Here is a 25324-nt window from a genome sequence, read left to right as displayed (position 1 = left end):
CAATTTGCATATTCTGGGAGCCTTCGAGCTTATTTACACAAATCATCATTTATTTCATAAATATTTGTTCTGGTACACCCAAAACCGCCACGTCACGGGTCCTGCACCAGTTGTGAGTGTTGGGGGCCTCTGAACTCAGGTGTGGATGCAACTGAGCTGAAGACAGTTTCTCCCCCCTCCCCCCCACCCCCCCAAAAAATTCAGGTTACAACATGTCCATAGTCACTGGGCTGTCCCAGGTTGTTTCCCCCCCCCCCCTCTTAAAAAGTGTCTGTTTTAGGCGAGGAGGAGGGGGTGAAAGCATCTTCCTCCCGTCCGAAATCAGTCCCTGCAGAAAGCACCAGTCACCTCTTCCTCAGTCTCTTTGGAGGAGCACGGCTACATTCGTGCGCCATCCGGGAACTGTGTGTGGTCTGGGTAACCCGTGGGTGGAGGAAGTCACACGGCAGGTCGGGTGGGGTCCTTTTGCTTCTCCAGGTCCAGGTGGAGTCCAGCCCAGCGGGTCTGAGGGAGGGACGGATGCTCTCCAGGTTTTCTCCTGGACTGGAGCGGGGAGGAGGGGGGGGATAGTGTCCCATCGTTTCTCCCGGCTGTGGGATGTTTTGCTTGCGGATCACTCGTGTGGCCTCTGCTTTCTGCGGATGCCTGTAGGGATCTCGCTTGTTTCCCTGTCTTTACCGGCCTGTTCCCCCTCCCTCCCCCCGTTCCCCCCCCTGCTGTAAATAAATATTTATACTGTGCTGTACACAATCCCAGTGCTTCTCAGCCCTTCGGGCTGGCGAGTTGGCGGCTCGGCCAGTCACTTGGGGGACTCCCTGCCGGGGGACAGCTCCCTTTGGCTCTCCAGGCAGCTGACCAGTCTCTGGATGTTCTGCAGTTCGTTGATGGACTCTTTCAGGGAGCTTTTGGGGGAGAGGGAGCCCCGCTGGCCGCCGGGTTTGTGCAAAGGCAGGTCGGGCAGCGGGCTGGGTTCTCTGCTGCTGCCCGGCTTGGAGCCTTCGGAGCCGGGGTTCAGGCTGGCGGGCAGGCCGGTGGTCAGCAGGTTGGTGCTGGGCGGGATGGTGACCGGGATCTGGTAGGGGCTGAAGCGCAGGCGGGGGCGGGAGCTGCTCAGGAAGGGATTCCGGGACAGGGAGCTGGCGGCGGCGGCGGCGGCGGCGGTCACGGGCATGGCCGAGGCGGCGGCGGCGGCGGCCATGTAGGTGTAGGGGTACGGGAAAAGTCCCCCAAAGGTGGGCATCGGGATTCCCTGCAAGAGAGAGAAGGGGAGATGCAAGAGGGGCACGTGGCGGCGGGGAGGTGGCGACGTCACAGCTGGGGGGGGAATCCCCTGCAGCCAGCAAACCCGGGTCTACCTGCCTGGGAGCCCTGACAAAGGGGGGGGGGATCCCCGGCCAGGGCCAGGGGAGCAGGCGGTGAATGTTTGATCGCGCCGGCTGAGGGGAGCCAGCGTCCCTCTCCGCCAGCAAGTGAGTGGAAACCCAGCCTGTCCTTCTCATCCGCCTTCCGCGCTCCCATCGCCAGGGCTGTGCTGCAGGGCCCCCTCCCTCCTCCCCACCCCACCCCCGGCCGCAGACCTGGCCCCCTGCCTGCTGGGCGACAGAGGCCGCCGGTCTCAGACCCCGCGGCCCTTTGGTTCCCAATCTCCTGCCAGAATAAAACATCCCCCGCCCCCCGCCCCCCGCCCGGCCAAGGGCGGTTCAAACATCGGGGTCCGGGGAAGGGAACCAGCAAGTGACACGTTCCCGGCCCCTAAACAAACCCGCTTCGTGAGCTGGGGGCACTGGCCAGGGAGCAGGTGGGGACGAAGAGAAGCTGCTGCATTTCCTAAAGGATGGGAGCGGATTACCAGAGCCGGGCCACCGGAATAAAGATAACCAGCGCCTCTGCGCTGCGCTGAGCCGGGTCAGCTAGCCGGGAGCCCTCCTAGAGACACCACAACTGCACACACACAACAACTGCACACAACAACAGGCTGGGCCTGGAGCAGATCTCCACCAGCTTCTAAGAAGCAGCAGGTCACCTCGCTCAGTGTATCTCCCCGGTCCCTGCACACACACACACACACACACACACACACACACACACCTGTAACCGCCTTAAGACACAGAGTGAAGCAGGATCGACCAATTGGAGCGTTTACATGCCATCCTGGTGTATTTCCATCAGAGGGTTTGGGCCGCAGAAAACAACAAGTTCTCCCGGTGCAACAGGAGCCAGTTTGAAGCCGCCACAACCCTCCTTTGGCCAATCGAGCTAGGCTGGATCTTACCCCCCCTGCAGTCAATGGGCAGAATCGGGCCCTTTCCACTCCCTAGCCCCGCTCACTGTACCCCGCTCCCCGCCTCCCCCTCCGCTGCAGGCCGGGGGTAGCGAGCGGGGCCTTGAGGTTTGACCCACAGCTCCCCCCGGGCTGGTCACGGAAGCGGACAGGCCCTGTCAGGCCCGGGGGTCGGTCTGGGTAACAGCGGCCCGGGAGGACAGGCTGACCCCAGGGGCAGGGGCAGGGGAGATGCAGGCACTGAAGCCCGGGCAGGTTCTTCCCACGCAGGCTCGGGGAGACCTTTGATTCCCTCTCCAAGCAGGAGGAGCCGCCGGGGAGTTTCTAAACCCGGGGTCGGGGCCTGGCACCTCTGCTCCGGTTTGTAGCTAACGAGAGCGTCGCCGGGCGAAGGGATGCCGGGTCCGAGCAGTTACTGGCCCGAGACAAATGTCATGTGTGGACATGGAGGGGCCCCGCTGTCAAGGGAGCGATAGCCGGGCAGCTTGGAGAGAAAGCAGCTCCGGATCCAGCGCTGGCTCGGCCCCAGTCTGCCGCCGGCTGCTCCGGTTTAGACAGAAGTCGCAGGCTGGCCGGGGGCCGCGCTGAATTGCTCCCTGCCTAGCCCCGGCCGAAATATCACCCCGCTGCAGCCAGCCGTGTCTCTCCCGCCCAGGGAAACAGCCGGGGGGGTGTGGGGGGGAGGAGGGGGCAGCCGGCAACTCGGTGTCAAATTCAATCAGCGAAGGGGGGAAAAATACCGAAGGGTCAAAACCCAGCGTCGGTGCCAAGGCGCGGGGAGCGCGCGGGGGGGATCCCAGACATTTCTACCACCAGATCGGGGCGGGGGGGGGGAAGGGGTGAGAAGGGAGGAGAGGGGTGTGGGGGGAGGATTAAATAGGGGAATAAACGGGGGGGGGGGATTAGAGAGGGGAGGATGCCGGAGAAGGTGGGGAGGTAAATCTGCGGGGAGGCAACGCGGGGGGAGATTAAAGGGGGGCCGGGCTAGGGGGTGCGGAGGGGGGCCGGGCTGGGGGGTGCGGAGGGGGGCCGGGCTAGGGGGTGCGGAGGGGGGCCGGGCTAGGGGGTGCGGAGGGGGGGCCGGGCTAGGGGGTGCGGAGGGGGGGCCCCGCTTACCTGAGAGGCCAGCATGTGCTGGGAGAGGTGGAAGGGGAAGGGGGCGGCGGAGCCGGCCGCCCCCGGCGCCGAGGGGAGAGCTCCGTTCTCCAGCCCGCCCCCGCCGGCCACCGAGGCCAGCAGGTGTCCCATGCCCATGGCGGAGAAGGCCCCCGGGGCCACGGCGAACTGGCCCGGGTGGATGAAGAGCGGCTGGCCGGCGCCCAGCGGGTTGAAGAACTGCTGGCCGTGCAGGCCGGAGAGGGCCAGGCTCTGCAGCTGGCCGGCGCTCAGGTGCGGGGCGCTGTCCGTCTGCACCAGCAGCGGGGAGAAGGGCTCCTTCCCCGGGCCCCCGCCGCCGCCCTCCGCCTCCTTCTTGGCCGCCTCCGGCTCTTTCCGCCGCCCCTCCGGCTTGTCCTTCTCCACGCCCCGCCCGCCCTCGCCGCCGCCGGCTTTGGGCGAGCCGCCGCCCTTGGGCTTCTCCGGGCTGGCTCGCCCCGGCAGCCGGGGGCTACCGCGGGGGCTGGCCTCGGCCGCTGCGGGGCTGGTTCCTCGGGCCGACCGCTCCTCGGAGGCTTTCTCCAGCTCCGGGTCGCTCTCCGGGCACGACTTCTCCTCTGCAGGGAAGCGAGGGGCAGAGCGGTCAGCATCACCCCGGCCCCACCAAGCAAACGCTGCTCCCTTCGCCTCCTCCCCCGCTTTTTAATCCCAGGCCCCTTGCAAGCTGCCTTCCCCCGCCTGCCTGCCTACCCTGGGCAGGTCTATTTAAACCCCCAAATAAAGGGGTGTGTGTGTCAGGGGGTGACGACTAAAATCTCCACCGTTTTTTGGGGGGAAGGATCATTAATTGAAGAAATTCAATCTACATTTTTAGGAGGGGCGAACTAGCCCTTTATAAACTGGGGGGACGGGTCTTAGCCTTGCTTTCCCAGACAGGAAGGGCTTGTTTGCTAAGGGGACCAAAATCTAGATCAGAGCATCACACCCATCGGCTTCACAGCCTTTCCTCCGGTCTGCTCAGCTCAGGGTGAGCTCTGCGGGGGCCAAACGAAGCAAAAAGCCAGAGAAAAAGCCAGGAGTCCGTTCAGTATTAGAAGTGAATCGCTTGGTTTGTTTTATAGCCAGGTTAAGTGTCAAGGCATAACGATGTGGATGGACATATTAGAAAGGTGGGCGGCTGTCCAGGTTAAATCATCATGAAATAAGTAGAGAATGATCTGTCCCGGAAAAACACCGATAAAGAAACAACACCCCACATAATTTGGTGGAGAAAAATCGTTGATTGGATCATATTTCATAACAGAATAGATAACGAATCCAAGAATCCCTGTAGCCAGAGAGGACTTTACTTTAGCAAAGCTCCCATCTTGGCAGGCGACTTCACACACCCGGATTTACATAATATCGGACTAGTTGTGATTCAGAGAGAAACAAGTGTGAGGCGTCTTAAATTAAATGTCTTCGTTTGAGGTCTATATTCATGGCCGATGGAAGGGATTGAGCCGGGAAGCGAAGAGGGCGGGTGTGTCATACACCCTGGTATTAGGTGAATAATATTTCTGCAATTTCATTAATTTTTGCAAGTCAAAGGCAGGCCTAAAATAGATTAAAGGGATTTTTTTTTTAAAGCAGCAAATCACTGACCGTGTGTCGATGCCAAAGACTGTATCTGAAAACTACAGGGAGTGTGAGCTGCTGGGTTTGTATTTTCATTTCCTAGATGTGAGCCTTCAAGTTCAATCTTTCCTCTTAAAATTATTAATTTTTGTGTAGAGGAGTTTAATTCAACCTGTATTCACCCTCCAAACAGGAGATTAGAAAGCCGGTAAGGCACAGGTAACACAATGATTACGTTTATACAACCTATTATTTATTCGAATTTACAACAGAAGTTGTAAATAAGGGTTGCATTTCCCCCTCCCCACACCAGCTACATTTCTGCAGTGGTAACACTCGGGTATTTTGTACTGATCAACGTCTCTACCTCCTTTTCTTTTTGCTTGTCCACAAGTTTCTTCCCACCTGTCTGAACCCCGAATTTACAAGCAGCCTGAAGTCGGACAGAATGCATTCCACCCGTGTTTTTAGATCTGGATTTAAAAGTGGCACACATTTAACTGTCAAATGAGGAGCCAAGACATACCTGAAATCGGACACATGGCAGGAAAGTTACTTAAATTACAATTGTTAAATCCGTTCTTTTCTTCCTCATCTTCCAATGTGGATTTGACTTTTAAAAAATGCCTCTAATTTGTAGTGGGTGGAAGACAATTTCCCAGTTAACCATGTTGGGGTCTGACTTACACCTGTGAATTGGAAGCGACTCCCAGGGAGGCTTTAGGATGTAAATCAGATTAGAGTCTGGATTCAGAGGAAAATCACTGTTTTCCTTTTGAAACAGGAGTTCTGAGAATCCAGACTGACTTCTGGAGTGAACTGTCTATTTACCTCTGCTGCTGCGGTTATGTCTCAGGGGACTAGGGGCTGTACCCAACGGAGAGTGAAGTGTATCCCGCACTGGGGCAGGCTCACACGAGGAGGCATCCGATTCACCCCCATCTCGGTCAGGTTTGCACTGCTCCTCGTACATCCGCAGGGAGGGGAGAGTGAGCTGTTTCCTTTAACAAAAAAAGAAATAAATAAATAAATAAATTACTAAACATTATCTCTATGGTGCATCCCCATGGATACACTCGTCATTCCACCTTGTTAATTGAGCTGGGGAACTGGGAAATCGCTTTGCAACACGGAATGCGAACGTGTGGATGGTCTGAGGTCTCCAATTAATATTAATTCGGTCTACACGACATTCCTGCTGAAATATCTACAGCCCTTTGTGGATATTAAAAACAAAAGAAAGGAGGAAGGGAAGATCCATTTTGCCACTCGCCTAAAACATTCGAACTCGGGGAACAATTTTACCTTTTTTCTCGCCTCCCATTCCCGGTGTCTCTGAATCCTTTTGCGAATGGGTTATTATCGATTTTCAGCTGGGTAATCTGGGGGGAAAAAAAAGATGAACTGCATAAATTATCCTAGAGGCAAGATTTAATACAGAAAGGGTTAAAATATTCCCTCCCCCCCACATTTTTGGACTGTGTGGAAATCCATGTAAAATTGCCCTTTAAAAGGGCGGTGCTGGTACAAATATTAGTCATTGGAAAGTGATGGGAGATAAGAAGAAAGAGCAACACTGGCGTTTGCTGGGTTGCCCCTGTGCAGATCTGCAAAGCTGGCCGGTGCAGAGTGGTCCTATTTAGGGTCCGTTTCAAAGGGTCTGAAACACACCGAACGCCCGGGTTAACACACCGCATGCTTTATTAAAAATGATGCTGAGGTTTGCCTTGAATTATTCATAGAGTTTTAATGATAGGAAGTTATTTTTCACGGCCCCCTGGAGGGAAGATGGCGACTAAACATTGCTGTGTTGGTTAAAAGCTATTCTTATCTCTCCCAGAGACTAGCTTATGGTGCTGGCGACATTAGGGCGCTCAATAATTCATGCTTTTGAAATATGTCCCCTAGATGGTTGCTTTCAAAACGCATGTTTGATCTTCTGCACAGTATTTTGGTAAAAACAAATTGCTCAATCCCCTCTTACTTCCAAAGCTTTCCCCCCAAGCAGCTTTTCTTTTGGGCCAACGCCGACAGCAGAGAAGAGGCCGGCCAGACCTAGTAGGGCAGGTGTCGTCTATCCATCCCTAAAGTGCCCCCCCTCCACTGCGCGCCCCCATCTACTTCAAACGGCACGGATCCGTTTCAAGAAATACCTGGCAACAGCCTGGGTTTGCTCCGAAGAGAAGGTGACTAGCCCGTGACAACTGGGTGTGCGCGCTCCTGGCTTGCAAAGGGACAGGAGGCTACCGGGGGGGGGGGGGGTTGTTTTGCTTCAGTGTTGCACCAGTACCAGGGGCCCATCAGAGAGACGCAGGCTGGGCCCGGGGCCGGCCTGCACCGGGTGGCTGCCGCTAGCCGCAGCCGGCGTGTTCTGTAATCGAGTGTGACTCTTCGCCATAAACTTTACGATGGAAACCAGCCCGCCAGGCCCCTCCGACAGACCTGTCAATTAGCGTCAGCGCCCAGGCGGGGAGGGGTGGGGCAGCTTTTGGGCAGGGGGGGGTGGGAAAAGAAAAACCCCCAAACCTCTTCGGGGAGGGGGTGGATGGGGGCGCTAAAGCCTCCAAGTCTAAAGACCCAAACCCAAAACCAGCCGCAGTCCAGCCAGCGACCCCCGGCCACCTCCAGCCTGCGCCGTGCGCCGGCACGGGAGTGAAAGGCTGACCCTGGTGAATCCGGACAGACACCGAATTCGCCTTTCTTCTGGGTCGTTTCTCTGGGATCTTCAACAAAAGCTGCCTTGACACCTAATTCCCTCCACATGCGCTTCACCGTTTCTGTCTCCTGACAGCCCCCGAGCAAAACCGACCAAAGAACCAAACAGGAGATCAAATAAACCGGCCGGGGGGGGGGGGGGGAATGGTTGGATCCGGCGTCCTCGTTCGGGGGGACCTGTGTGTTAAATCCCCCCCTTCGCTCCTGCGCCCCCAGAACGTGTCTAAACCAAAGCAGCGCGTTCCAGCCTGCTGGCTCAGGCCGGAATAAGAAAAAGAAAACACACACAAACACACACACACACACACACAAACACACACAGACACAGGCCATTAACGCCATGCTTTGTTTTTCATCTCCCCCAGCTTAGCCAACTGGAGTTTCAGATCGCGGGACTCTGGAAACCCAGCCCCGCAAGCTAAAGAGGCGACTGGGAGTCGGGGGCAGCGGAAGAGCAGAGGCAGAAGGACCTTGGAGCGGCTTTTCCAAGGCCCCCTTGCCTGAGCTCTCACCGCGGGACCGATCCGGATCTCACACCGAAGCCAAGGGTTCCAGCGGAAGCAGGAGCGGGTCCCTGCACCGGCGCGAGGTCGCTTGGCAGAACAACCCGCCCGCCGCCCCTACCTTGTCGTTCTGGTAGGCGGTGACGGCGATGAAGTCTGTCTCGGGGAACACGTAGGTCCGGAAGGTGCTGTAGGGCAGCTTGAGAATGTCGTTGGCCCGGACTATGTGGAAGCGGGGCTGGTACTTGTGCATGGAGTTCAGGATGGTCTGTGGAGGAGGCAGAGGGCGAGCGGCTGAAAGCCAAGCAAACACAAACCCAGCCACCTTGCAGAACCGCGGCCCCGGCCCGCGGGAAGCAAACCCACCCGGAGTTTTCTCTCTCTCTGCGAAGAAGTCACTTTCCGAGGCTGGGAAGACGGGCAGGGTGCAATTTCCTTCTGACCGGCCTTCGTTAAAAAGGCAGGTCGAGGATTAAAATGAGAACGAGGCAAAAATGCATCTTCCCTGCATGATCCTAATCCTGGGAGCCCGCTTTTCCAGCCATTTCTATTTTTTTCTAGCAATCTAGATCTGTATAAAATTATCCCACGCAAGAGCAGAAGCAGATTATCTCAGCGCAGCTGACCGCACCAGAAAATAATATTCGTTAGCAAGTAAACTACTGGACTAGGGGAAGGATTGTTTCATGCCATGATTTACATGAAATGTATGTCTTAGATTAAGATACCACAGAGGAACAAGCATTCACTCCCCAACCAGGTGTCTGGAACTGTCGCCAGCAGTCAAAGCAATTTTTTCGTTCCTTATTTTATAATTTATGTATTTGCGGGCATTTGGAAACATTTCTACCCCAGGATCACAGTGTGAAAGAAGAGGGTAGTTTATACTCAAAGATAACATTTTCATGATCCTACAATGCCTGGGGAAAGAACAGCGTTGTTGCAAAGTCTAAATTCCTCCCCCCTTTCAAACAACACAACGAATGCAGCTTTTTGCCTGTTCTTGATTTAATAACTCCATCAGCCCCGAGGTGTTTAGGATTAAATACAATATTACTGAAACAAAAATTGCAGCTGACTGATGAATTATTAATGATTGTAAAATAATATTGCTCAAATGGCTAAATAATTGTCACTTCATTTTGGTGTAGAAGGCAATAAAAAAATCCCATTTTTAACCCCAAATAGTTACCTGCGGGTGACCTGTCAGATCAATATTATATTGATGTGATCTAGACGGGATTTATAATGGAAATGGTGCAAAAATTCCCATTCAGGCGTGTAAATCTGCATTCCTTTAAAAAAAAATCCTCTCTTCCATGACCAGATGGGCATAGACTAAACCCTTATCTTTCAGATTTAATACACTCCGGCCTTTTGAGAACAACGCACACCAAAAATATTTCACTGGAGAAAATGAACCGGTAAAAATGTTTCTCAACCCAGTTTTCCCTGAATCCTAAAAAGCTGTGTATTCTATTCCCGCGCTATCGCTGTACATCGCATTCTGTACAGAGCGGCCAAGGTAGTCTTTTGCATTCCAGTTTTTTCCTATCTGGAAAAAGCAATACGAATCCTTATTTCCCCCCTTATCTGAGGCATTTTTCATGCCTTATATTGCGCACATTGCTGTTGGGTTCAGCCCTCCACCCTACCCTGGAGTGGGAGCCGGCTGCCTGTGGCATGGCTTGACTGACATACCAACGACTCCAAATCCCAGTTAATTACCCTATCAAAAACACAGGACGATGAACTTTCCCTTTATCGCCCCAAATGCTTGTCCAAAGGCTAAAGACAGCTTGTTTGTCAGCCGATTCCTTCCCCCACCCCCGGGCATTAAAGGACCAAGAAACATCTCTCTCCCCATTTCTTGTCCGTCCTATTCTGGGGATACTTGCACATTGGTCAAACACTTCGATTTTTTTTTTCTCTCCAGTAGGCGAGGAAGAAGATCAATAAGAAAACAAATAGGGACGTTTGATAGACTTTAAAAACCCTTCACTGCAAGGAGACAACAACATAAGCTTCCCATACAGCCCGCGAAAGTAAGTACAGCTGGGTCACTTCAGCAATCGACCAGCCGAAATATACCAATGCCTCTTTTAACCACGTTCCGCCCGTCGGTGAGTTTTGCAGCGGACCCCCAGCCTTGCCCGGATGCAAGCTCGCTTCTCCTTAAATTGCACCTGTAGATGAAGGCTTCCAACTTTGCAATCCATGCGACCCTTCCCCGCCCTCCTACACCTCTTACATTTCATTGCCCGGGAGGCGACTCTGCATCAAAACCAAACCAAACCCTTAAGGGTTTATGAAATGACCCTCTATTTTCCTTTCTGGCTCCTGTCCGCCTCCACCAAAAAGTCAAGTGATCAAAAGGGTCATTCAGGACTTGCCCACTCGCCCTGAAACCCTCTCAGCGATCACCGGCTCACCCTGACCTCATTTCGGTAGCTTTATTTAATCCCAAAACATTTTTACAGATTTAAACACCCCCCCCCCAATCTATCCTAGGTTCTGGTGACCAGTCTGCCAAAGAAATTGCCCTGTAGTCTTGCAGTTACAAATGTTAGTGCAATTATGCAATTACCTGAGTTTATAATTACTGCACTGCAGGCCATCTCCTGGCAATTCCAACTCACGTTGAAATCCAGGAGGGTTTACAGTGAGTCAGGACCGGCAGGGTCAGGCCGAATGAAGGAAATGGATCGGGCACGTTTTAAGGGAAGGCAAGGAGTAGAATCTGTGAAAGTGCGTTTGCGGTTATTCGAGTGACTCCGAAATGAAGCAAAGGGGATACAGATTTAAAGCAGCCGTGCCGTGTTCTCAGTAGTGCTTCCTTCCAAAACAGCTTTCCACTTTTTGTTACGTTGCAGAGCCTGTATATATCCCCCTATCCCCCACCCTGGGTTATGGATTTTACCACATGGGTTTCCATAACTCACCCTGGAACTGAAGTGGGGAATATGTCAGGGTCCACTCCAAATTACAGAACTCATGACCTATATAATGTGCACCCATTTACATTTACCCTCCACCCAGCCTTAGACATCTGATGCGGATAAGACAGCACAACCTTACTCCCTTCACATTTACACCGTGTTTGAAATGCGCAATTAACACTGACTCAAAGGCCCAAGTGAACATGTTAAGGGTGTGTACACACACACACACACACACACACACTACCCGGCGATTAATCTTAATGAAGAGTGATGGATCCCATGCATTTTAAGGCACGCAATGTGTGTTATGAATTAAAATGTCCTGATAAGGGCCGGGTGATTCACTATTTACAGATGAGAAGCGCGAATTCAAACCGAGCTGTCTGCTGGGGATATATTTTGCCTATTTCTAAAGTGATGCCACAAAACCCCTTGTTTTTCCTCCGCTTTAGTAATACCCGGGTTCTTGTGGGTCTATTCTGACAGAGTAAATAGGGACCTCAAACAGGACAATCTGGGGAGATTCAGAAGTTCCCAGGCTTGGCTTTTTCAAACAACCCCCAACGTTCAACACACGTCTTTCAAAATGTGCCCACCAGAAACAGGTTTGCTTTACTCGGCTCCTGGGGCAAGAGAGCGGCTGGTTTCTAACCGACCCATTTGTGAACGTGCCGTTTCTGTACCACTCATGCCAACAGGCTGCCTGGCTTTTCCCCCCTGTTTCCTCCAGACCCACGTACAGACAACACCCACCACACCGCACGGGCAGCGGTACAGACACGGGTGGCGCACACCAGACTTTGCGCACAATCCCAGGCCGCCTGGACAACGCCGCACAGCCCGGGGCTACTTACAAATCCGTGTTTGTCTGAGATGTTATTGGTGAGCTTGAGTTTGTGAAAGGCAACAGGTTTGGCCATCCACTGCTCGCCGGTGGCAGGGCTGTCCGGGTGGATGTACATGCGCTTGGGCATCTCCGGGTCAGCCTTTCCGGCTACCATCCAGCGAGAATTGTGGAATTTATACCGGCAATCATCCGCAGCCACTATATCCATGAGTAAGATGTACTTGGCCTTCTTATCCAGGCCGTTGACCCGCACTTTAAAGGGAGGGAACATTCTCCTAAGAGAAGAGAAGGGAGGGAGGGGGGAGAAAGAATATTTTCGTATTGCAAATAATCCGGGGCACTCTAGATCTTGCTACATTTTGTTCCAAAAGGTGCAGAGAAAACGCTGAGCAATGTCTGAAGCCGTGTGTGTGTGTGCCCCCGTCGTGTGCCCACGGCTAAACACGCTGGAAATGTGCAGTAGGGCCACGCTGGCCAATCTCTGTTTATTCACTGCAAAGTCGGGAACCTGGGCCTCCATTTTCAAAATGGGTCTCAAAGGCAGGAGTGAAGTTCGAAAAAACAAACGAACTCGCCCTGAACTATCGGACCCGAACCGATCCGGGAGCTTGGAACCGGGGTCCCGAGACTGTGCCGCGTGGGAAAGCGAACCTGCTGCGGATTCGCTCGGGTAAAGGGGCCTGACGTGTGAACGTCCCGTTCAGAAATCCACCGCCTCGGCTCTTTTGTGGTGTGACGCTGGTTTTTAAAAAGGGCACCCGCTGCATTTCGGGGGTTTGTCTTCTCCTTTGAGAGAACCAGCCGCTTTTTTACATTCAAAGTTTGGCTTCATTCGCCTGACAGAAAAAGGTCGAAAAATCCCAGCTAGGATTTCTCAGGAAATGGAGAACAGAGTTTTAAAAAAACAAACAAACCCCCAATATTCTTGATACGAGTTAAGGCATTTTCCTTCCCCTCCAAACAAATAAAAATCTCCCCAATATTTTCAGGGAGCGAGTGTGTAACGATCTTCGAAAACAACACCGAGAAACCTCCCCAATCCTGTACGAAATGTAAAATGAAAGGGAGCTTCATGCAGAGGAAAGGATTGAAGCCCGACATACCTGGGGAGTGGGGTGGGAAGAGGAGGCGTCGCACACCCATTTTTAACAATTTCAGACGTTGGTTTTGCAAAGGGGCTGTTACTAATATTTAAGCAGAGCTGTATGGAGGGGGGGGAAAGCCAACTCTCAATATTAGTCAGCCATGCAGCCAGGAAAGTGCTGCAGGTCTGCACTGAACCTTTTCCGTGCTCCGAAATTAAACAAGCAACTAACCGTGTGCACACACCGAATCCGAGATGAAGGTTTAATGAATTCAGACAAATTGAATTTGGAATTTTGATTCTTTCCTCAAAAAATGAAAGTGGGGGAAACAAATCAACACAGGCGAAGCCCAAAACATCCACTCTCCGTCTCTTTCCTGCCTGTATTTAATTCACCGAGTCAGGCTTCCTCACCAGCTGTTCCCCCCCCCCCCCCCCCTTGAGAAAACTGTACACAAATAAAAATAAATGAAATCAGGAAAATCCCGCGGCCGGTTTGCGTGTACCGTGAGGAGTGAAATCGACTCACCCTGAATGTGCTTTCTTTTTAACAGATATTGTCTGTTTCACAGATGCCAGGGGGGTGGAAGAATGGGGAGGGGGTTTATCACTTAGTGGCCCTTGTGTAGCTACCAAGCGGTGGGTGGGTGGGGGTGGGGGTCGTTGCTCGTACCTTCCTGACTTGGTGATCACCATCTCCGTCCCCAGCTTGTGAAACTGGTCCCAAAGGTCTTTGGCTTCCAGGGTCACTTTGGGGTCGTCTTCCACCTCCTCCTCCGGCTCCAGGCTCTTGAGAGAGCGCAGATGGGCTGCCTGGTGATGGTGCCCCAGGGCCGAGACGTGCAGCCCGGCTTCCGCGGCCCCAGCCAAAGTCGGGTCCGGGATGGGTTTCCCTAGTGCCGCCGGAGGGAGAGCCAGCGCCGGGAAGAAAGACGGCTGGGCCGCGGCGAGGAAAGCGGACATGGGGAAATCGGCTGGTCTGGGCGCGTGGAAAGGGTGGTAAGCCATGGCAGTCCCTGTGAAGGCTGGATCTCTCATGGGTGCATCCACAAATCCAGCGGGAAAGAGGGGGTCCCTTCGCCTTTCCGCCCGGCGAGCTCCCGCCAGTCCAGGGAGGAGGAAAATGCAGAGCGAGGGCAGAGGAAGAAAGAAAAAAGCAGCTCCGGGCTTCTGACGCGCCCCGTGTGCAGCTGGAGGTAGTGGTAGGTCCTTGTGTGTTTGTGTTGTTGTTGTCGTTGTTGTTGTGGCAGCGAGAGAGAAAAGTCCCCGCCGGTACTAGAAAGAGACACGAAAAACCGAGCGGCGGCTGGGCTCGGAAACACCCGGGGCTTGCGAAGGGCTCCCCACCTCCGCCAGTCTTGGGGGGGGGCGGGGAGGGGGGAGACAGCCAGCACAACACACAGACACACAGACACACACACACACACGCACCACGCAGAGCCGGAGTCAGCGCGGCATGCCAGGAGAATGGACCTCGGGCGAGGAGTCTGCTCGGCGCCGCGGGAGCGGGTCGGTCTGGTCCTGATCGCTGTAAAGCTGTGGCTCCCTCACGTGTCCTTCCTGCTCTGATCCCCTCGCTAACGAGCCAAGCCCCCTTGATTGCCGATTTTACGCGTTGCAGACCAATTGTGGATCTCCATAGGCGTGGTTTTGACAGCTCCGGCCAAGATCTGGGGGGAGGAGGGAGGGAGGGAGGGAAGGAAGGGGGGGGGAAAGGTGTCGGAAGCACCGGCAGTAAGAAAACATGTCAACAGAATAAAATATTAACCAATGACAGAGGAAAGGGCTGCAGATCCCACCCCCGGCTCCTTTCCGCATACCGGGTCAGCGCCGAGTCTGCTGCCGGCCGGGAACTGCTGACAGCGGCGCGGGAGCGGCCCGGCGCAGAGCTCGGCCCAGGCGGGCGCAGCGCCGCGCAGCTGAAGTGCAAAGCAGCACATACCCCCGGCTGCGCCGCGCAGGGCCGGAGCGGGCAGGCCCGGGCAGCCCTGGGCGGAAGCGGGCGTGTGTCAGGGGAGGGCATCGGCGTGTAAAAAGGGGCCGCCGTGGGCATGTGTGTGTGTGTGTGTAAGGGGGTGGGCAGGGAGCGGGCCCGGGTTTGGCGCGCGCCTGGGTGTGCGCGCAGCTCGGCGTGCGCAGGCTGGGCTGTGTGCGCGCAGCGGACATGCATGTGTGTGCAATGGTGGGGGGGGATTGTGCATCAGCGTGACCCACAGCAGGAATGCAGCCGTGCCCCGCGCCTGCAATGGGGCGCTCGCTCCTCCTGGAGCTCGGCCCCCCGCGCCGGCCGGCTGCGTGCGTTTGAGAGCAGGAGCAAAACGCGGCTGGGGAGGATTGACCCAGCGCCCGGCTGGATGCAAAGCCCGGAGTCTGCATCTGCCGGGCCGGGCGGGGGGGAGTTCAACCCGCCGACCGCCGCCCTGCGCCAGACCCTGGGCACCCGAGCGCGGTGGGGCCCAGCCGCCCCAGCCCTGGGCAGTCAGCGCAGGCGGCGAGCGGATTTGCAGCCTCCCGCGGCGAGCCCGGGGGTGAGTGTCGGGGGCAGCCCGGCTCCGTCGGTGCCGCATCGGCCCGGGCCTGTCCCCTGCCCGCGAACTCCGCCCGGCGGCCCCAAGTCCCCCGGCGGCGCTGGAGCCCGCGTGGGAACGGGAGGTTTGCAGGCGGGGGGGTGGACGCGGATTTCTCCCCTTTGCAGAAAGCCAGCTGCGGGCAGCGGGGGGAGCCGGGCGCCCCTGGCTAGAAGGGGGGTACACCCCCCCACGGCCGGTGCGCGGCGTCTCCTGGCGAGGTGGGTGGGAGAAAAGGGCAAAGCCCCCCGGGCACAGAGCGGCGTGACCGGGGCCAGGCGGGGGCAGTTCCCCTCGAAACACACATTCAATCACGCCTCGCCTCGCCCTCCTGCCCGGCGGCTGCGGAGCTCTGCCCGGGGTTTGAACCGAGCCCGGACAAGTTATTCTGCAGCTTCGCAAGTGAGACAGCCCCACGGGCCGCCCGCTGCACCGGGCGCGCCTCCCTCGCCAGGAATACCCCCCCCTGCGCGGGGGTGAGGGGGGGGGGGACACGCAGATCAGCGTGCAGGAAAATCCTGGCTCTGTTTGCAAAGGGATTATGGCCGGGCAGCTCCCCCCCCCTTCCCCTGCAGAGAGACTCCGCTGGAGGGTGTCCCTGGGAGGGTTAAAGGCGCAGGAGCATTGTGCGGGGCGGGGCGGGGCGGGGGGGCCCGGGAAGAGGTGCGGGGCGAGCTCTGGGCTGATTAACCGGGGCTCGCTTTGCTGAAGAGGCTCCTGGCGCCAGGCGGCCGAGACGCCACAATAAAGACCCGTCTCTTGTCACTTCATATTTACCCAAAAATCTTCAAACAGCGCCCGGCCATCCTCCCCGGGCTCCTGTCTCGGCCGCCTGAGCCTCGGCCCAGACGCTTCCCTTGGCCAGGGGGGAGGGGGAGCCTGGGAGATCGGGGCCCCCCCATCCCCCAAGGAATTGCACCGAGCCCCCAGTAATCCCGAGGGGCGCCGAGCAAACGCCTGTCCCCTCCTCCTCCCCCCAGAGAGACGCTTCCCCCCTTCCCCTCCCCCCTGCACTCCGCAGGCGGGGGAGGAGAAGCGTGTGACCCCTAGATGGCCGTCCAGGCAGCCGGTGCGTGCCCGGGGCCAGGAGAGGCCGGCGGGGGGGGGGGGGGGCTGCACCGCGCCCTGCGCTGTTCCCAGCTCCGGCTTTTGCGCCGTTCCTCCGCGGAGCGCAGGCGGGCTGGGGGGAGGTGAGGGGGCTTCCTCCAGCCGCCGCAGCCTGGGTTCGCTGCAGCCGGGGCGAGCCGGGGTCTCCCCCGCCTTGTGCGCCAGGGACCAGCCGGTGTCTCCCAGCGCGCTCCGGAGGCCAGCGCTGGCCCGGCTGCCTGCCCTGCCCGAGGCGCCGGGCGTCTGAATATACCGCGCACAACGCGCCCCGCGCCCAGGCGGGGAGGAGAGGCCCGACTAATTCAGAGACTCCCCCCCCCCCGTCGGCCCGGCTTGTCGGCGAGGGGTGCGACACTCCCACGCCAGGCTCTGCCCCTCGGCGCCGGGGATGCTCCTGCGCCCTCCCTGCTCCCTTCCCCGCCGCCCGCCCGGCCGCTGGAGCAGCAGAGGGGGGCGAACGGGCGGCGGGCTGGGGTGACTAGCGGCCGGCCCCCCGGCCAGCCAGGTGAGTGGGGCGTCGCGGGGGGGGGGGGGCGGGCTAGGGGCCAGATAACCAGCGGCAGCCCTGGAGCCGACGGGGAAACCAAATCGAAGTTCCCCCGGCCTTATCCAGGGCGCGGCCCAGCCTGCCTGTGCCCCGGGGCAGGTCCACCTGCGGCCGCCCCGCGTTTTCTCGGGGTGACCTTGTCACAGCCCCTCCTGGCCGCTGGAGGGGCTAGAAAGCGGTGCACAGCTGGAGAGATCCGCAGACCGTGTAAACCCGCGCCATCCGGATCTTGCACGCCGCTCCCAGGCCCCAGGGATGGGCTCGGCCTGGGCAGACGAGCGACGGGCTTGTTCGGACCCCGGAGCGCCCGGGGGATTCCTGAAAGCGGCGTGGCCAGGTGTGGCGGAGGGGCCGGGCGTTCACACGCTCACACCGCTCGGACTTTGTAGTTTTGCCCCGGCGGAAATGTGCTGATGGCAGCTTTGTAAAGTAAAACCAACCCAAACGAGGCTTTCCCCACAAAGCACATCGGTGCCTGTTAGTACAGCGGGGGTGTGTGTGTGGGGGGGTGGCATTGCAACCACCCCCCCCCCCCCCACACACACACACTTTACAGGCGGTTCTCCTGGTGCTGAACCTCTTGGCCACTTTCCGATCTTTTCGTTTCTTAAGGAGAAAAATGCAAAACAAAAGCGGCGGGTGTGAATTAACGCGGCCCCTTTACAAAGCAGCGACCCAGCCCTCAATGCAGCCTCGGACTCAGCCTCTTCCCTCGTGTCCGACAGTCCTGCGGAGGGCTGTCTTGGGGAGACGTTAATCTAGAGGGTGTGTTCTTGTATGCGGCACGAACGCGGGCATGCAGGTTCACGGCGCAGTTAAGCGGAGGTTGTGAGTGTAAACTCCTTCGCCTAAACACAGACAGGCGAGGCCCATCGTCTCGGAGTGACAAGCCCATTCGCAGGGGGTGTTCTGCGGGGAGTCACTCCAGGAGAGCCAGGCTCCTTTTTTCCCCCCAGGACACAGCGTGTCTTTCTTGGCTTTCTGGAGCCGGGGCTGATCAAGCAGCGCACACAACCTGCAACAGGTCAGTCTGAGAGAGCCGGAGATGGCAGCTCCCGGGTATCCCCCAGAACAATCGCTGCCTCCCCCCCTCACCGCGGGTGGGGTGAAAAGCGGTAGGAAAATCCATGTGCACAAACACTGGGCCCGGCTTTGCCGCACGCGGGCGTCTCCGCGGCCAGGCCGCCTCGTCATTCGTTTGAGCGGGGTACATCAGTCTGTCCGCCCGTCCCTCCCCCAGCATCGTATAACGCCAGACTAGCCCCAGGGAGCGGTGGGTTTGTTCTACACCTGCCCCGGGCCGCGGCGGAATCGGAGCGTGTTTGAGCCCAAATCCCCTGCGCCCGCCGCACCTATTCGGCCGCACTTAGCAATCGCCCGGTCGGCGCTTTCCTCCTCACGCCCCGGAGTGACTCTCGTTTTAGTCCTCCAACAATTCGATTGCAGGGCTGGCTTCGTTAGCTGCTAAGCTCCCCCGCACGAGCGGGAGGCTTGGTGTATAGCCCGTGATCCCCTGCCCGGCTGCTAGCACCCGGCAGAGCCCCAGGAATGGCTCCTCGCGCTCAGTTGACAGAGAGGGAGCACAACGCTTCTACAACCGATCAGTCCCGGAGTCCAGGTGCGCCGGGCGATGCCGGCCCTGGAGACACCGCACGAGCACAGCCCAAGGACGGCGGGACTACTGGGGGTTCTTGGGGTCGGTTTTGGTTTTTGTAAAGGGCGAGATCCCCCTTTGCAAAGTAATTTTAAAAAGAAACCCTCTTCGCCCTTGTGCACGGGTGCGATTTTGGCCTACTTGGTTTTCTAATAATGACGCCCTTTTACTACCCGTGGCGTGCTGGAGTGGCTAAAAGGGGAGCGAAGGAAAGCGCGAACGCCTTCGCCTGACGCGGGGCCGCCCCGGATCGAACGGGGGGATGCGGCGCGGTGCTGGGGTTAAATGGGAGTCGTGTAAAAGCAGGGCTGCGCTACCTATCCCGCTCCACCGAGTTCAGGCTGGAGCCAGGGGAAACATTTTCTACCCTGGATTTTCTCTGCTCCACATATACTCCAGAACATCCTTCAGCTTTTCCTCTGCGTTTTGAGCTAATCATTTCTCTGCCATTTCCTGCTCCTGTAGCAGTGGCATCCGGACTGCAGCTCGGGGAACGAAAACGTGGCCCGTTATTAAACACGAATCGGTTCCCGGCATGGGGGGAGGCGCACCTTGGCTCCCCCCCGCTGCCGGTTAATTTAGAAGAGGGCGGATCGACAGGTCATTGCAAAGATCTTCCTTTGTAAAATATCAGCAGTGTGTGGATCTGAAGTACCGTGTGTCTGCTTGGGAAATAGCGCTGCCTGCATCCCAGGGGTTCACTCTTGGGATCTAGGGTTTTTTTTAAAGGCGATTCCCCCCCCCCCCAATTAGCCAGGACAAAAACCTACCAAAAAAGTTTAAGCAAACATGGAAACTCTCCGCGGACTTTCCCAGCCCGTGCTCTCGCTCCCGTCCCCTCTTTCATCTTCGCCCATCTCCACTGCTCGTCCCTTTTCTATTTTTAGCCTGTAGACTCGGGCCTTGGCGCCAGGCCGTTTAAGACCTGTCAAAGTCCTTCATATTTCCCTCATGTCACATGGACTCTCCCCTCTGCATGCAAAGCCAGTCATTTGGAGCTGTGAGTTCGTGAGCGAATGCAATTTGCTCTTCTCCATCGCTGGGTTGTGTCTGTGACCTCAGCCAGCAGGACGGCTGGTGTCCTGTCCTGTGCACTTAGACAAATTGCCAGTGATTGATGAAAAAGAACAATTCTCACAAGAAGCCAGGCCGCCCTCCTCCTCCCTCCTCTAAAGCCCACCGGCCCGGGCTCAGTAGGAAATGAATGCGAATCTCACAGGGTGCAAACCAGCGCCACTGAGCTCCGAGCGGTGCACGAATGCACACAACAGGTTGAAACAAAACACACAATTTAGATGGAGGTAGGTCATGTAATTCACACACACCCCTTCACAAGAGAGCAATGCAAAAACAAAACAAAACAAAAAAAACCCGTGTGATTATTATTTCGAGAGAGAAAATAAAATCAGTTTTCATGACAGATTTGTCAAAGGGAAATGGGCTGCTCCACTTTGCGCAGAGCTGCTGGCGGAGTTGGGGAAAGAGAAATGATAATAGTGTCTCTTATCCAGGACAGAGAAACCCAAAGCGAAACCATCTGAACTGGAGGCAGGTGGTGGAAAGGGCCAGTGCTTCAGACAGCTTGAACCGCCAGCCGGAATGTCAGCAATAACCGAGCTGAGCTTTCACTGGGGGCTCCTGCCTGGCTCGGCTCCGGATCTAGCTAGCTGCCGGCTCTGCCTGGCTACAGAAGAAAACATCATGTAAAGGATGAAGATTAGGAGAGCGGCGGCAACGGAAAAGGCAGGTAAGCCTCCCAAATATTGCCCGGCTTCCCCCCAGGGAGGTGCAGGCTGGCTCGGCTCCCCCAGCACACGGCCACGAACGGGCGCCCATGTGTCAGTGTCAACAGGAGGGGCAGGGAAGGCGGGGACAGCTGAGGGCTGGCCATGGCTAATTTTAAGATAAATCTGGGTGCCATCAGCGCCCGGGATGAAAACTGAGCTTCTGCGGACACTTCAGCCTAAGGGCAGGGCCGTGTAAACGCTAAAACAGCAGAGGGGGCGGGGAGGGAAGCGCCGGGCGAGGGAGTGAGTTGATTTTTAAGGGCGCCGGAGTCAGAGCGAGCTGGACAGAACCGGAACCAGTTCTTCCCCTCGTAGCTAAGGGCTTGGGGGCGAGCCAAGGGCGAGCAAGAGGAAGGTGGTAGGGGGCTTGAACTACACGATCGCCCGCCACCCAGCAGCTCTCTGGCCAGCGCAGCATTTCGTTTCTGTGCCGCAAAATGTTGAATCTGCAGCTGGGGGGGAGGGGAGCGTTTACACGGAATCCAGGTTAATTTCACCCCCAAAGCCTGAACTATTTTACTTCCCGCTATTTCTCTGGGCCGGATTCTAAACTCTTCTGTGGGAGTTTTGTCTGTCTGTCTGTCCGCCCATCCATCCCTCTTTCTAGTGAGGAGAGCCAGGTTTAGCCCCTTTCACAGCCCTGGTCCGCAATGTCTGGAGCGCCAGAAGCAATAGGCATGAAAAGGACGCTCCGGGGGTAGCTGTTTCCCGGGCAGACAGGGATCCCGGGTGGGAGGAAATCCTCCCTCACATTCGCGTTACCTGGTTAAGCTGCTTCTTCAAAGAGATCCCCGGGCTCCCGGCAATCCAGTATCGAGTGGCCGGCTTTGCTGGGGAGTTGCTGCGGCTGGTGTGTGTGTGTGTTTGTGTGTTGTAAAGCCGGGCCCAGGATGTCTGACCGCTCCTGGGGCGGGAACACACCGGCCCCTGTGGACTGAAAGCCTGCGGCAGGAGGCCGAGGAAGGGGTTTCCCCCGAAGGACCCAGGCCAGGAAACGGGGCCGATGCGCGCTAAGAGAAGCGCTCCGGAGCAGCGCCAACAGGTGCACAGAGTCGGCAGGGCTGCCCTCCCGGCTCCGGATCGCTCGCCCCTGCCTAGCTACACTCCTGCGACAGGCAGAGCCAGGGAGGCGTTTTTCACTCCTCAAATGTTACCTTCTCCTGTCCAATAAAACCCCCACCGCCGTCTCTCCGCTGCGCTTTTCTTGTCGGTGAGATTTTTAACCACCCTGCGCCGCTTCCTAAAAGAACAGGACATATTTCACGGGGCAGACGGGCTGCGACAGTGCGGGGTGCAAACACGGTGGGGCTGAACCCTAAACGGATCCGCTACTCCTAATTAGCTATGAAACTAATCTAGCGGGGGTTAGCAGCCTGCCTATATATACACCCACCCCGCCAGCCCGAGAGAGAGAGAGAGCTCCTGCCAACTAGATTAGCCTGTAATCTGGACTATAGTTTAGCGATGCACCGCAATGCAAGGGCTGTGTATTGATGCACTCCAGGGATCTGCAAAGGGACCAACAGCAAGAAGAGAGATTGTCTGCAAGGTGATCATCCCAGGTTTCTCCCCGGCTTTTAGGCCAGTTAAAAAACGAGCCACCAAGCCCCTTGCAGGCGAGAAAAGATTCACAGGCTGCTCTGCGGGCGGGAAGACACGTGCGACCCAGGAGCCCTAACGTCTGAGCCCCCTCACCCTCTGGCGGGGGGGGGGGGGACACAGAGTGGGGGGCTCGCTTCAGTTTTGTCCCACAGTCCAACAGCACAGCACAGGGGAGCCCCCCCCCGCCGTGCAATTAACCACCGATCTTTGCAGACGGTCCCGCCGCCTCCTTGCATTCCTTGCACCGATCCCTGCCGGGGGAAACACCTGAATTCGGTGCGAACCCTTGCTGCCAAGGGCGGTTCTTCAGGGTTTTTGCCCTGCTGGGAGACAGGTGACAGGTCTGATCCGCACCTCCCTTTGCGCCCCCCCCGCTGCGGAGAATAATCCAGCGCCTTGGGAACTCAGGCCTGGCGAGAACTTGGATGATTCAGTGTGACACCCGGCTAAGCTCCTCTTCCTCGCGTCGGTCTCCCTCGCTCTCTGAACACGGCCGGGATCGTTTTCAGCAATCGGCTTGATCACCTGCGTGCAGCCGCCTCCCCCTCCTCTGCCTGGCCGGTGGGTTTGCCACTCGATTGGTCACGCCTTTGTAACACACCGTGTCTTGCACACTCACCCACACACCCACCCGCACGCCCCGGGGCCCTGCACTTCTTGGCTGGGTAGAAAGTTTGCTTTGAACTTGGCCAGGATTTTTACGGCGCAAAATGGGTGATGCTACTCCAAACCTGGGCACAGAAGAAGTTATAAAATACGCCCCCGTCCCCCCCCCAGGCTGGAAGGCAGTGTCTACCCCACACAAACACAGGAAAGGGGGGCCACGGGCAGCCGAGATGCAGCAATGTCTGAAAGAAGGGAAAGCAAAAAGCTAGCACAAACGACCAGGGGAGATGGTGTCAAGACAAACTCGATCCGGGCCGGAGCAGTGAGGCAGGGTGGCCTCTAGATATTTTTTTTTTTTTTTTTGGGGGGGGGGGGGGGGGGGAGATTTCTCCCTGAAGCGGTGACCACGGCGGTTGTAACGCGACTCCGCTTTACACCCAGGGGAGGAGGAGGTGTGGCCCACCACGTCCATGCTACCCCCGCTGGAAGAACACGCACATCTCCGCAGGCGGATAGACGCGCACCGACGGGTGAAAGACTGCCCCCCCCCCCCGATCCCCCTCCCAGCCGCTTCCAAAGGCGACGGGGCTGCAATCCAGTCACCGGCAGGCCATTCCTCTTCCCATGAACCCCGCCGGCCATTCCCCGCGCTGCCTCCTGCCTCCGGTCGGTCTGTCTGTCTGTCGGGGGCGCTGGGCCTCGCCCCGGCCCGCAGCCCAGCCCAGCCCCCGGGGGATGAGCACGGGAGGGCGATTGCTCGTCGTCCCCCCCCCCCCCCGGGGCGGGTATTGAAACGGAAGCGCCGACCGGCTGCAGGTGGACCGGGAGCGATGCCCGCCTCCGGCCCAGGGCCCTCGCTGCCGGTCGCACGGGGCATGCACGGAGGATGCGGACAGGTGTTCACCCCTGGTGCGTTACCCCCCCGGGCCGTGCATTCACCGGTGTGCGGTACCCGCCCTCCGAGGGACGCATCCCACCGCCTTTCCCCACCAGTCACTCCCGCCCAGCCGCAGGTTTCACCCTGTCCCAGCCGGAGACCGGTGCAGGGCCCGTCTACACCACCCTCTGCACCTTTTCTTCTAGCCGCCTAAAGCATCCGATTTAACCTTGCCAGGCGGAACCGCGCCCAGTCCTTCTCCAGCGCCTGGGGTTTGAACCCGGCCCCCGCCGCCGCCCCCTGTGCCGACTCCCCCCGCCTTTCCCCCCGGTTTCTCAGCCGGCACGGATTTCTCCCCGCCTTTTCAAGAAAACCTTTCCAAGAACCCAGATTTCTGGGCCATAACCACCCGCGGGGAGACACGGCCCCGCCTGAAGTTTATCCAGCGTTCACCGACGTGTAAACACATTTCCCAGAAACCTCGCGTGTAAACCTCTTCCCCGCGGCTAGCGGAGAACAAAGCGGGGGCGGGAGCCGCCGCCCCGCCCACACACAGCGCGCCGCTGTCACTCCGAATCGCGGGGAACGTGATGCCGGATTGAGACCCAATGTCTGGCTTCCCATAACATAACCACAGCCAGGCACCGAACAAGTCTGCAGGAGCAAGCGGCGCCGGGCACCCCGTTTCTTGGTTACTCTCTGGAGGAAATCGGGGGAGGGGGGGGGACATGTCACCGGGAAACTCTTTGTCAGCGACGGGGCTACGTGCGAGTTTTAACGGGAGGTGGCGGGACCGGGTGGGAGTCAAAGGAAAAACCTGCCCCCCCCAATCGCCCGGTGTGTCCAAAACGCAGCTCCGCCTTGAAACTCGCCGAGCACCTTCCCCGGCTGCTTTCTGGAGCCACGTGGCCTGGTGCGTGTCTGTCCGTGTCTACACATGTCCCCGCCTGGGTGTCATTGGTGGAGGGGCTACTTGCCGCCCTGTACAAAGCCCCTTCTCCCCCCCCACCCCCCCAGCTCTGTCCTGCGCTCCCAGCCCCGCTTTGATCGGCGAGCTCTGACCCGGCTCGCCCCAGTCCAGCGGGTTGATTGATTTTCAATTACAAAAGTCTTCCCTGAGTTGGGACTAAATTAACCCTTTGGCGTGTGCCCCCTCCCGGACTCCAGCGTCATTAACCCTTCATGTGCGCACAGGGCAGGAACCAGCCTGCGGTAGGAAGGCAGCTATAGCTAGTCCGCGCTGTCGGTAACAAACACAGACCCCCCTCCCCCGATCTGTCTCCTATTCCGTTTCCTTAAAAGGACAGCCGTGAATTGCCAGGGGCAAAGCCAGGCCAGCTTCCCCGCAAGGCCCTCAGGGCCCGGGGCTGGGGCCCGCCTCCGTGGGAAGCAGGAGCTGGCACGAAAACCATCATTTAAATCCCCGGGTTTCAAAATTCCATTTGGAAAAGTGTGTCACGGCCCAGCACCCGGGGAGCTGGCATCGCCCTCAG

The 25324-nt window shown here is 57.6% G+C and overlaps 1 protein-coding gene across 1 annotated transcript; it reads right to left on the bottom strand.

The window, feature by feature from the left end:
- Positions 1-207: 207 nt before the first annotated feature.
- On the bottom strand, positions 208-14228 carry TBX2 (T-box transcription factor 2). Its single transcript, XM_067538145.1, has 7 exons — positions 13758-14228; positions 12008-12275; positions 8333-8479; positions 6299-6375; positions 5825-5994; positions 3398-3993; positions 208-1249 (listed from the first exon to the last, which is right to left on the bottom strand). The coding sequence occupies exons 1-7, from the start codon at positions 14120-14122 to the stop codon at positions 800-802; spliced, it is 2073 nt and encodes a 690-aa protein (XP_067394246.1). The 5' UTR covers positions 14123-14228; the 3' UTR covers positions 208-799.
- Between the last annotated feature and the right edge of the window lie 11096 nt (positions 14229-25324).

The sequence above is a fragment of the Emydura macquarii genome, unplaced genomic scaffold (assembly GCF_026122565.2).
Source record: "Emydura macquarii macquarii isolate MOO-44397 ecotype Brisbane River unplaced genomic scaffold, CSIRO-AGI_Emac_v2 contig_450, whole genome shotgun sequence".
NCBI lineage: Eukaryota > Metazoa > Chordata > Testudines > Chelidae > Emydura > Emydura macquarii.
The sequence above is the reverse complement of the archived record's forward strand: the minus strand, read 5'-3'. Positions and strand labels throughout refer to the sequence as shown.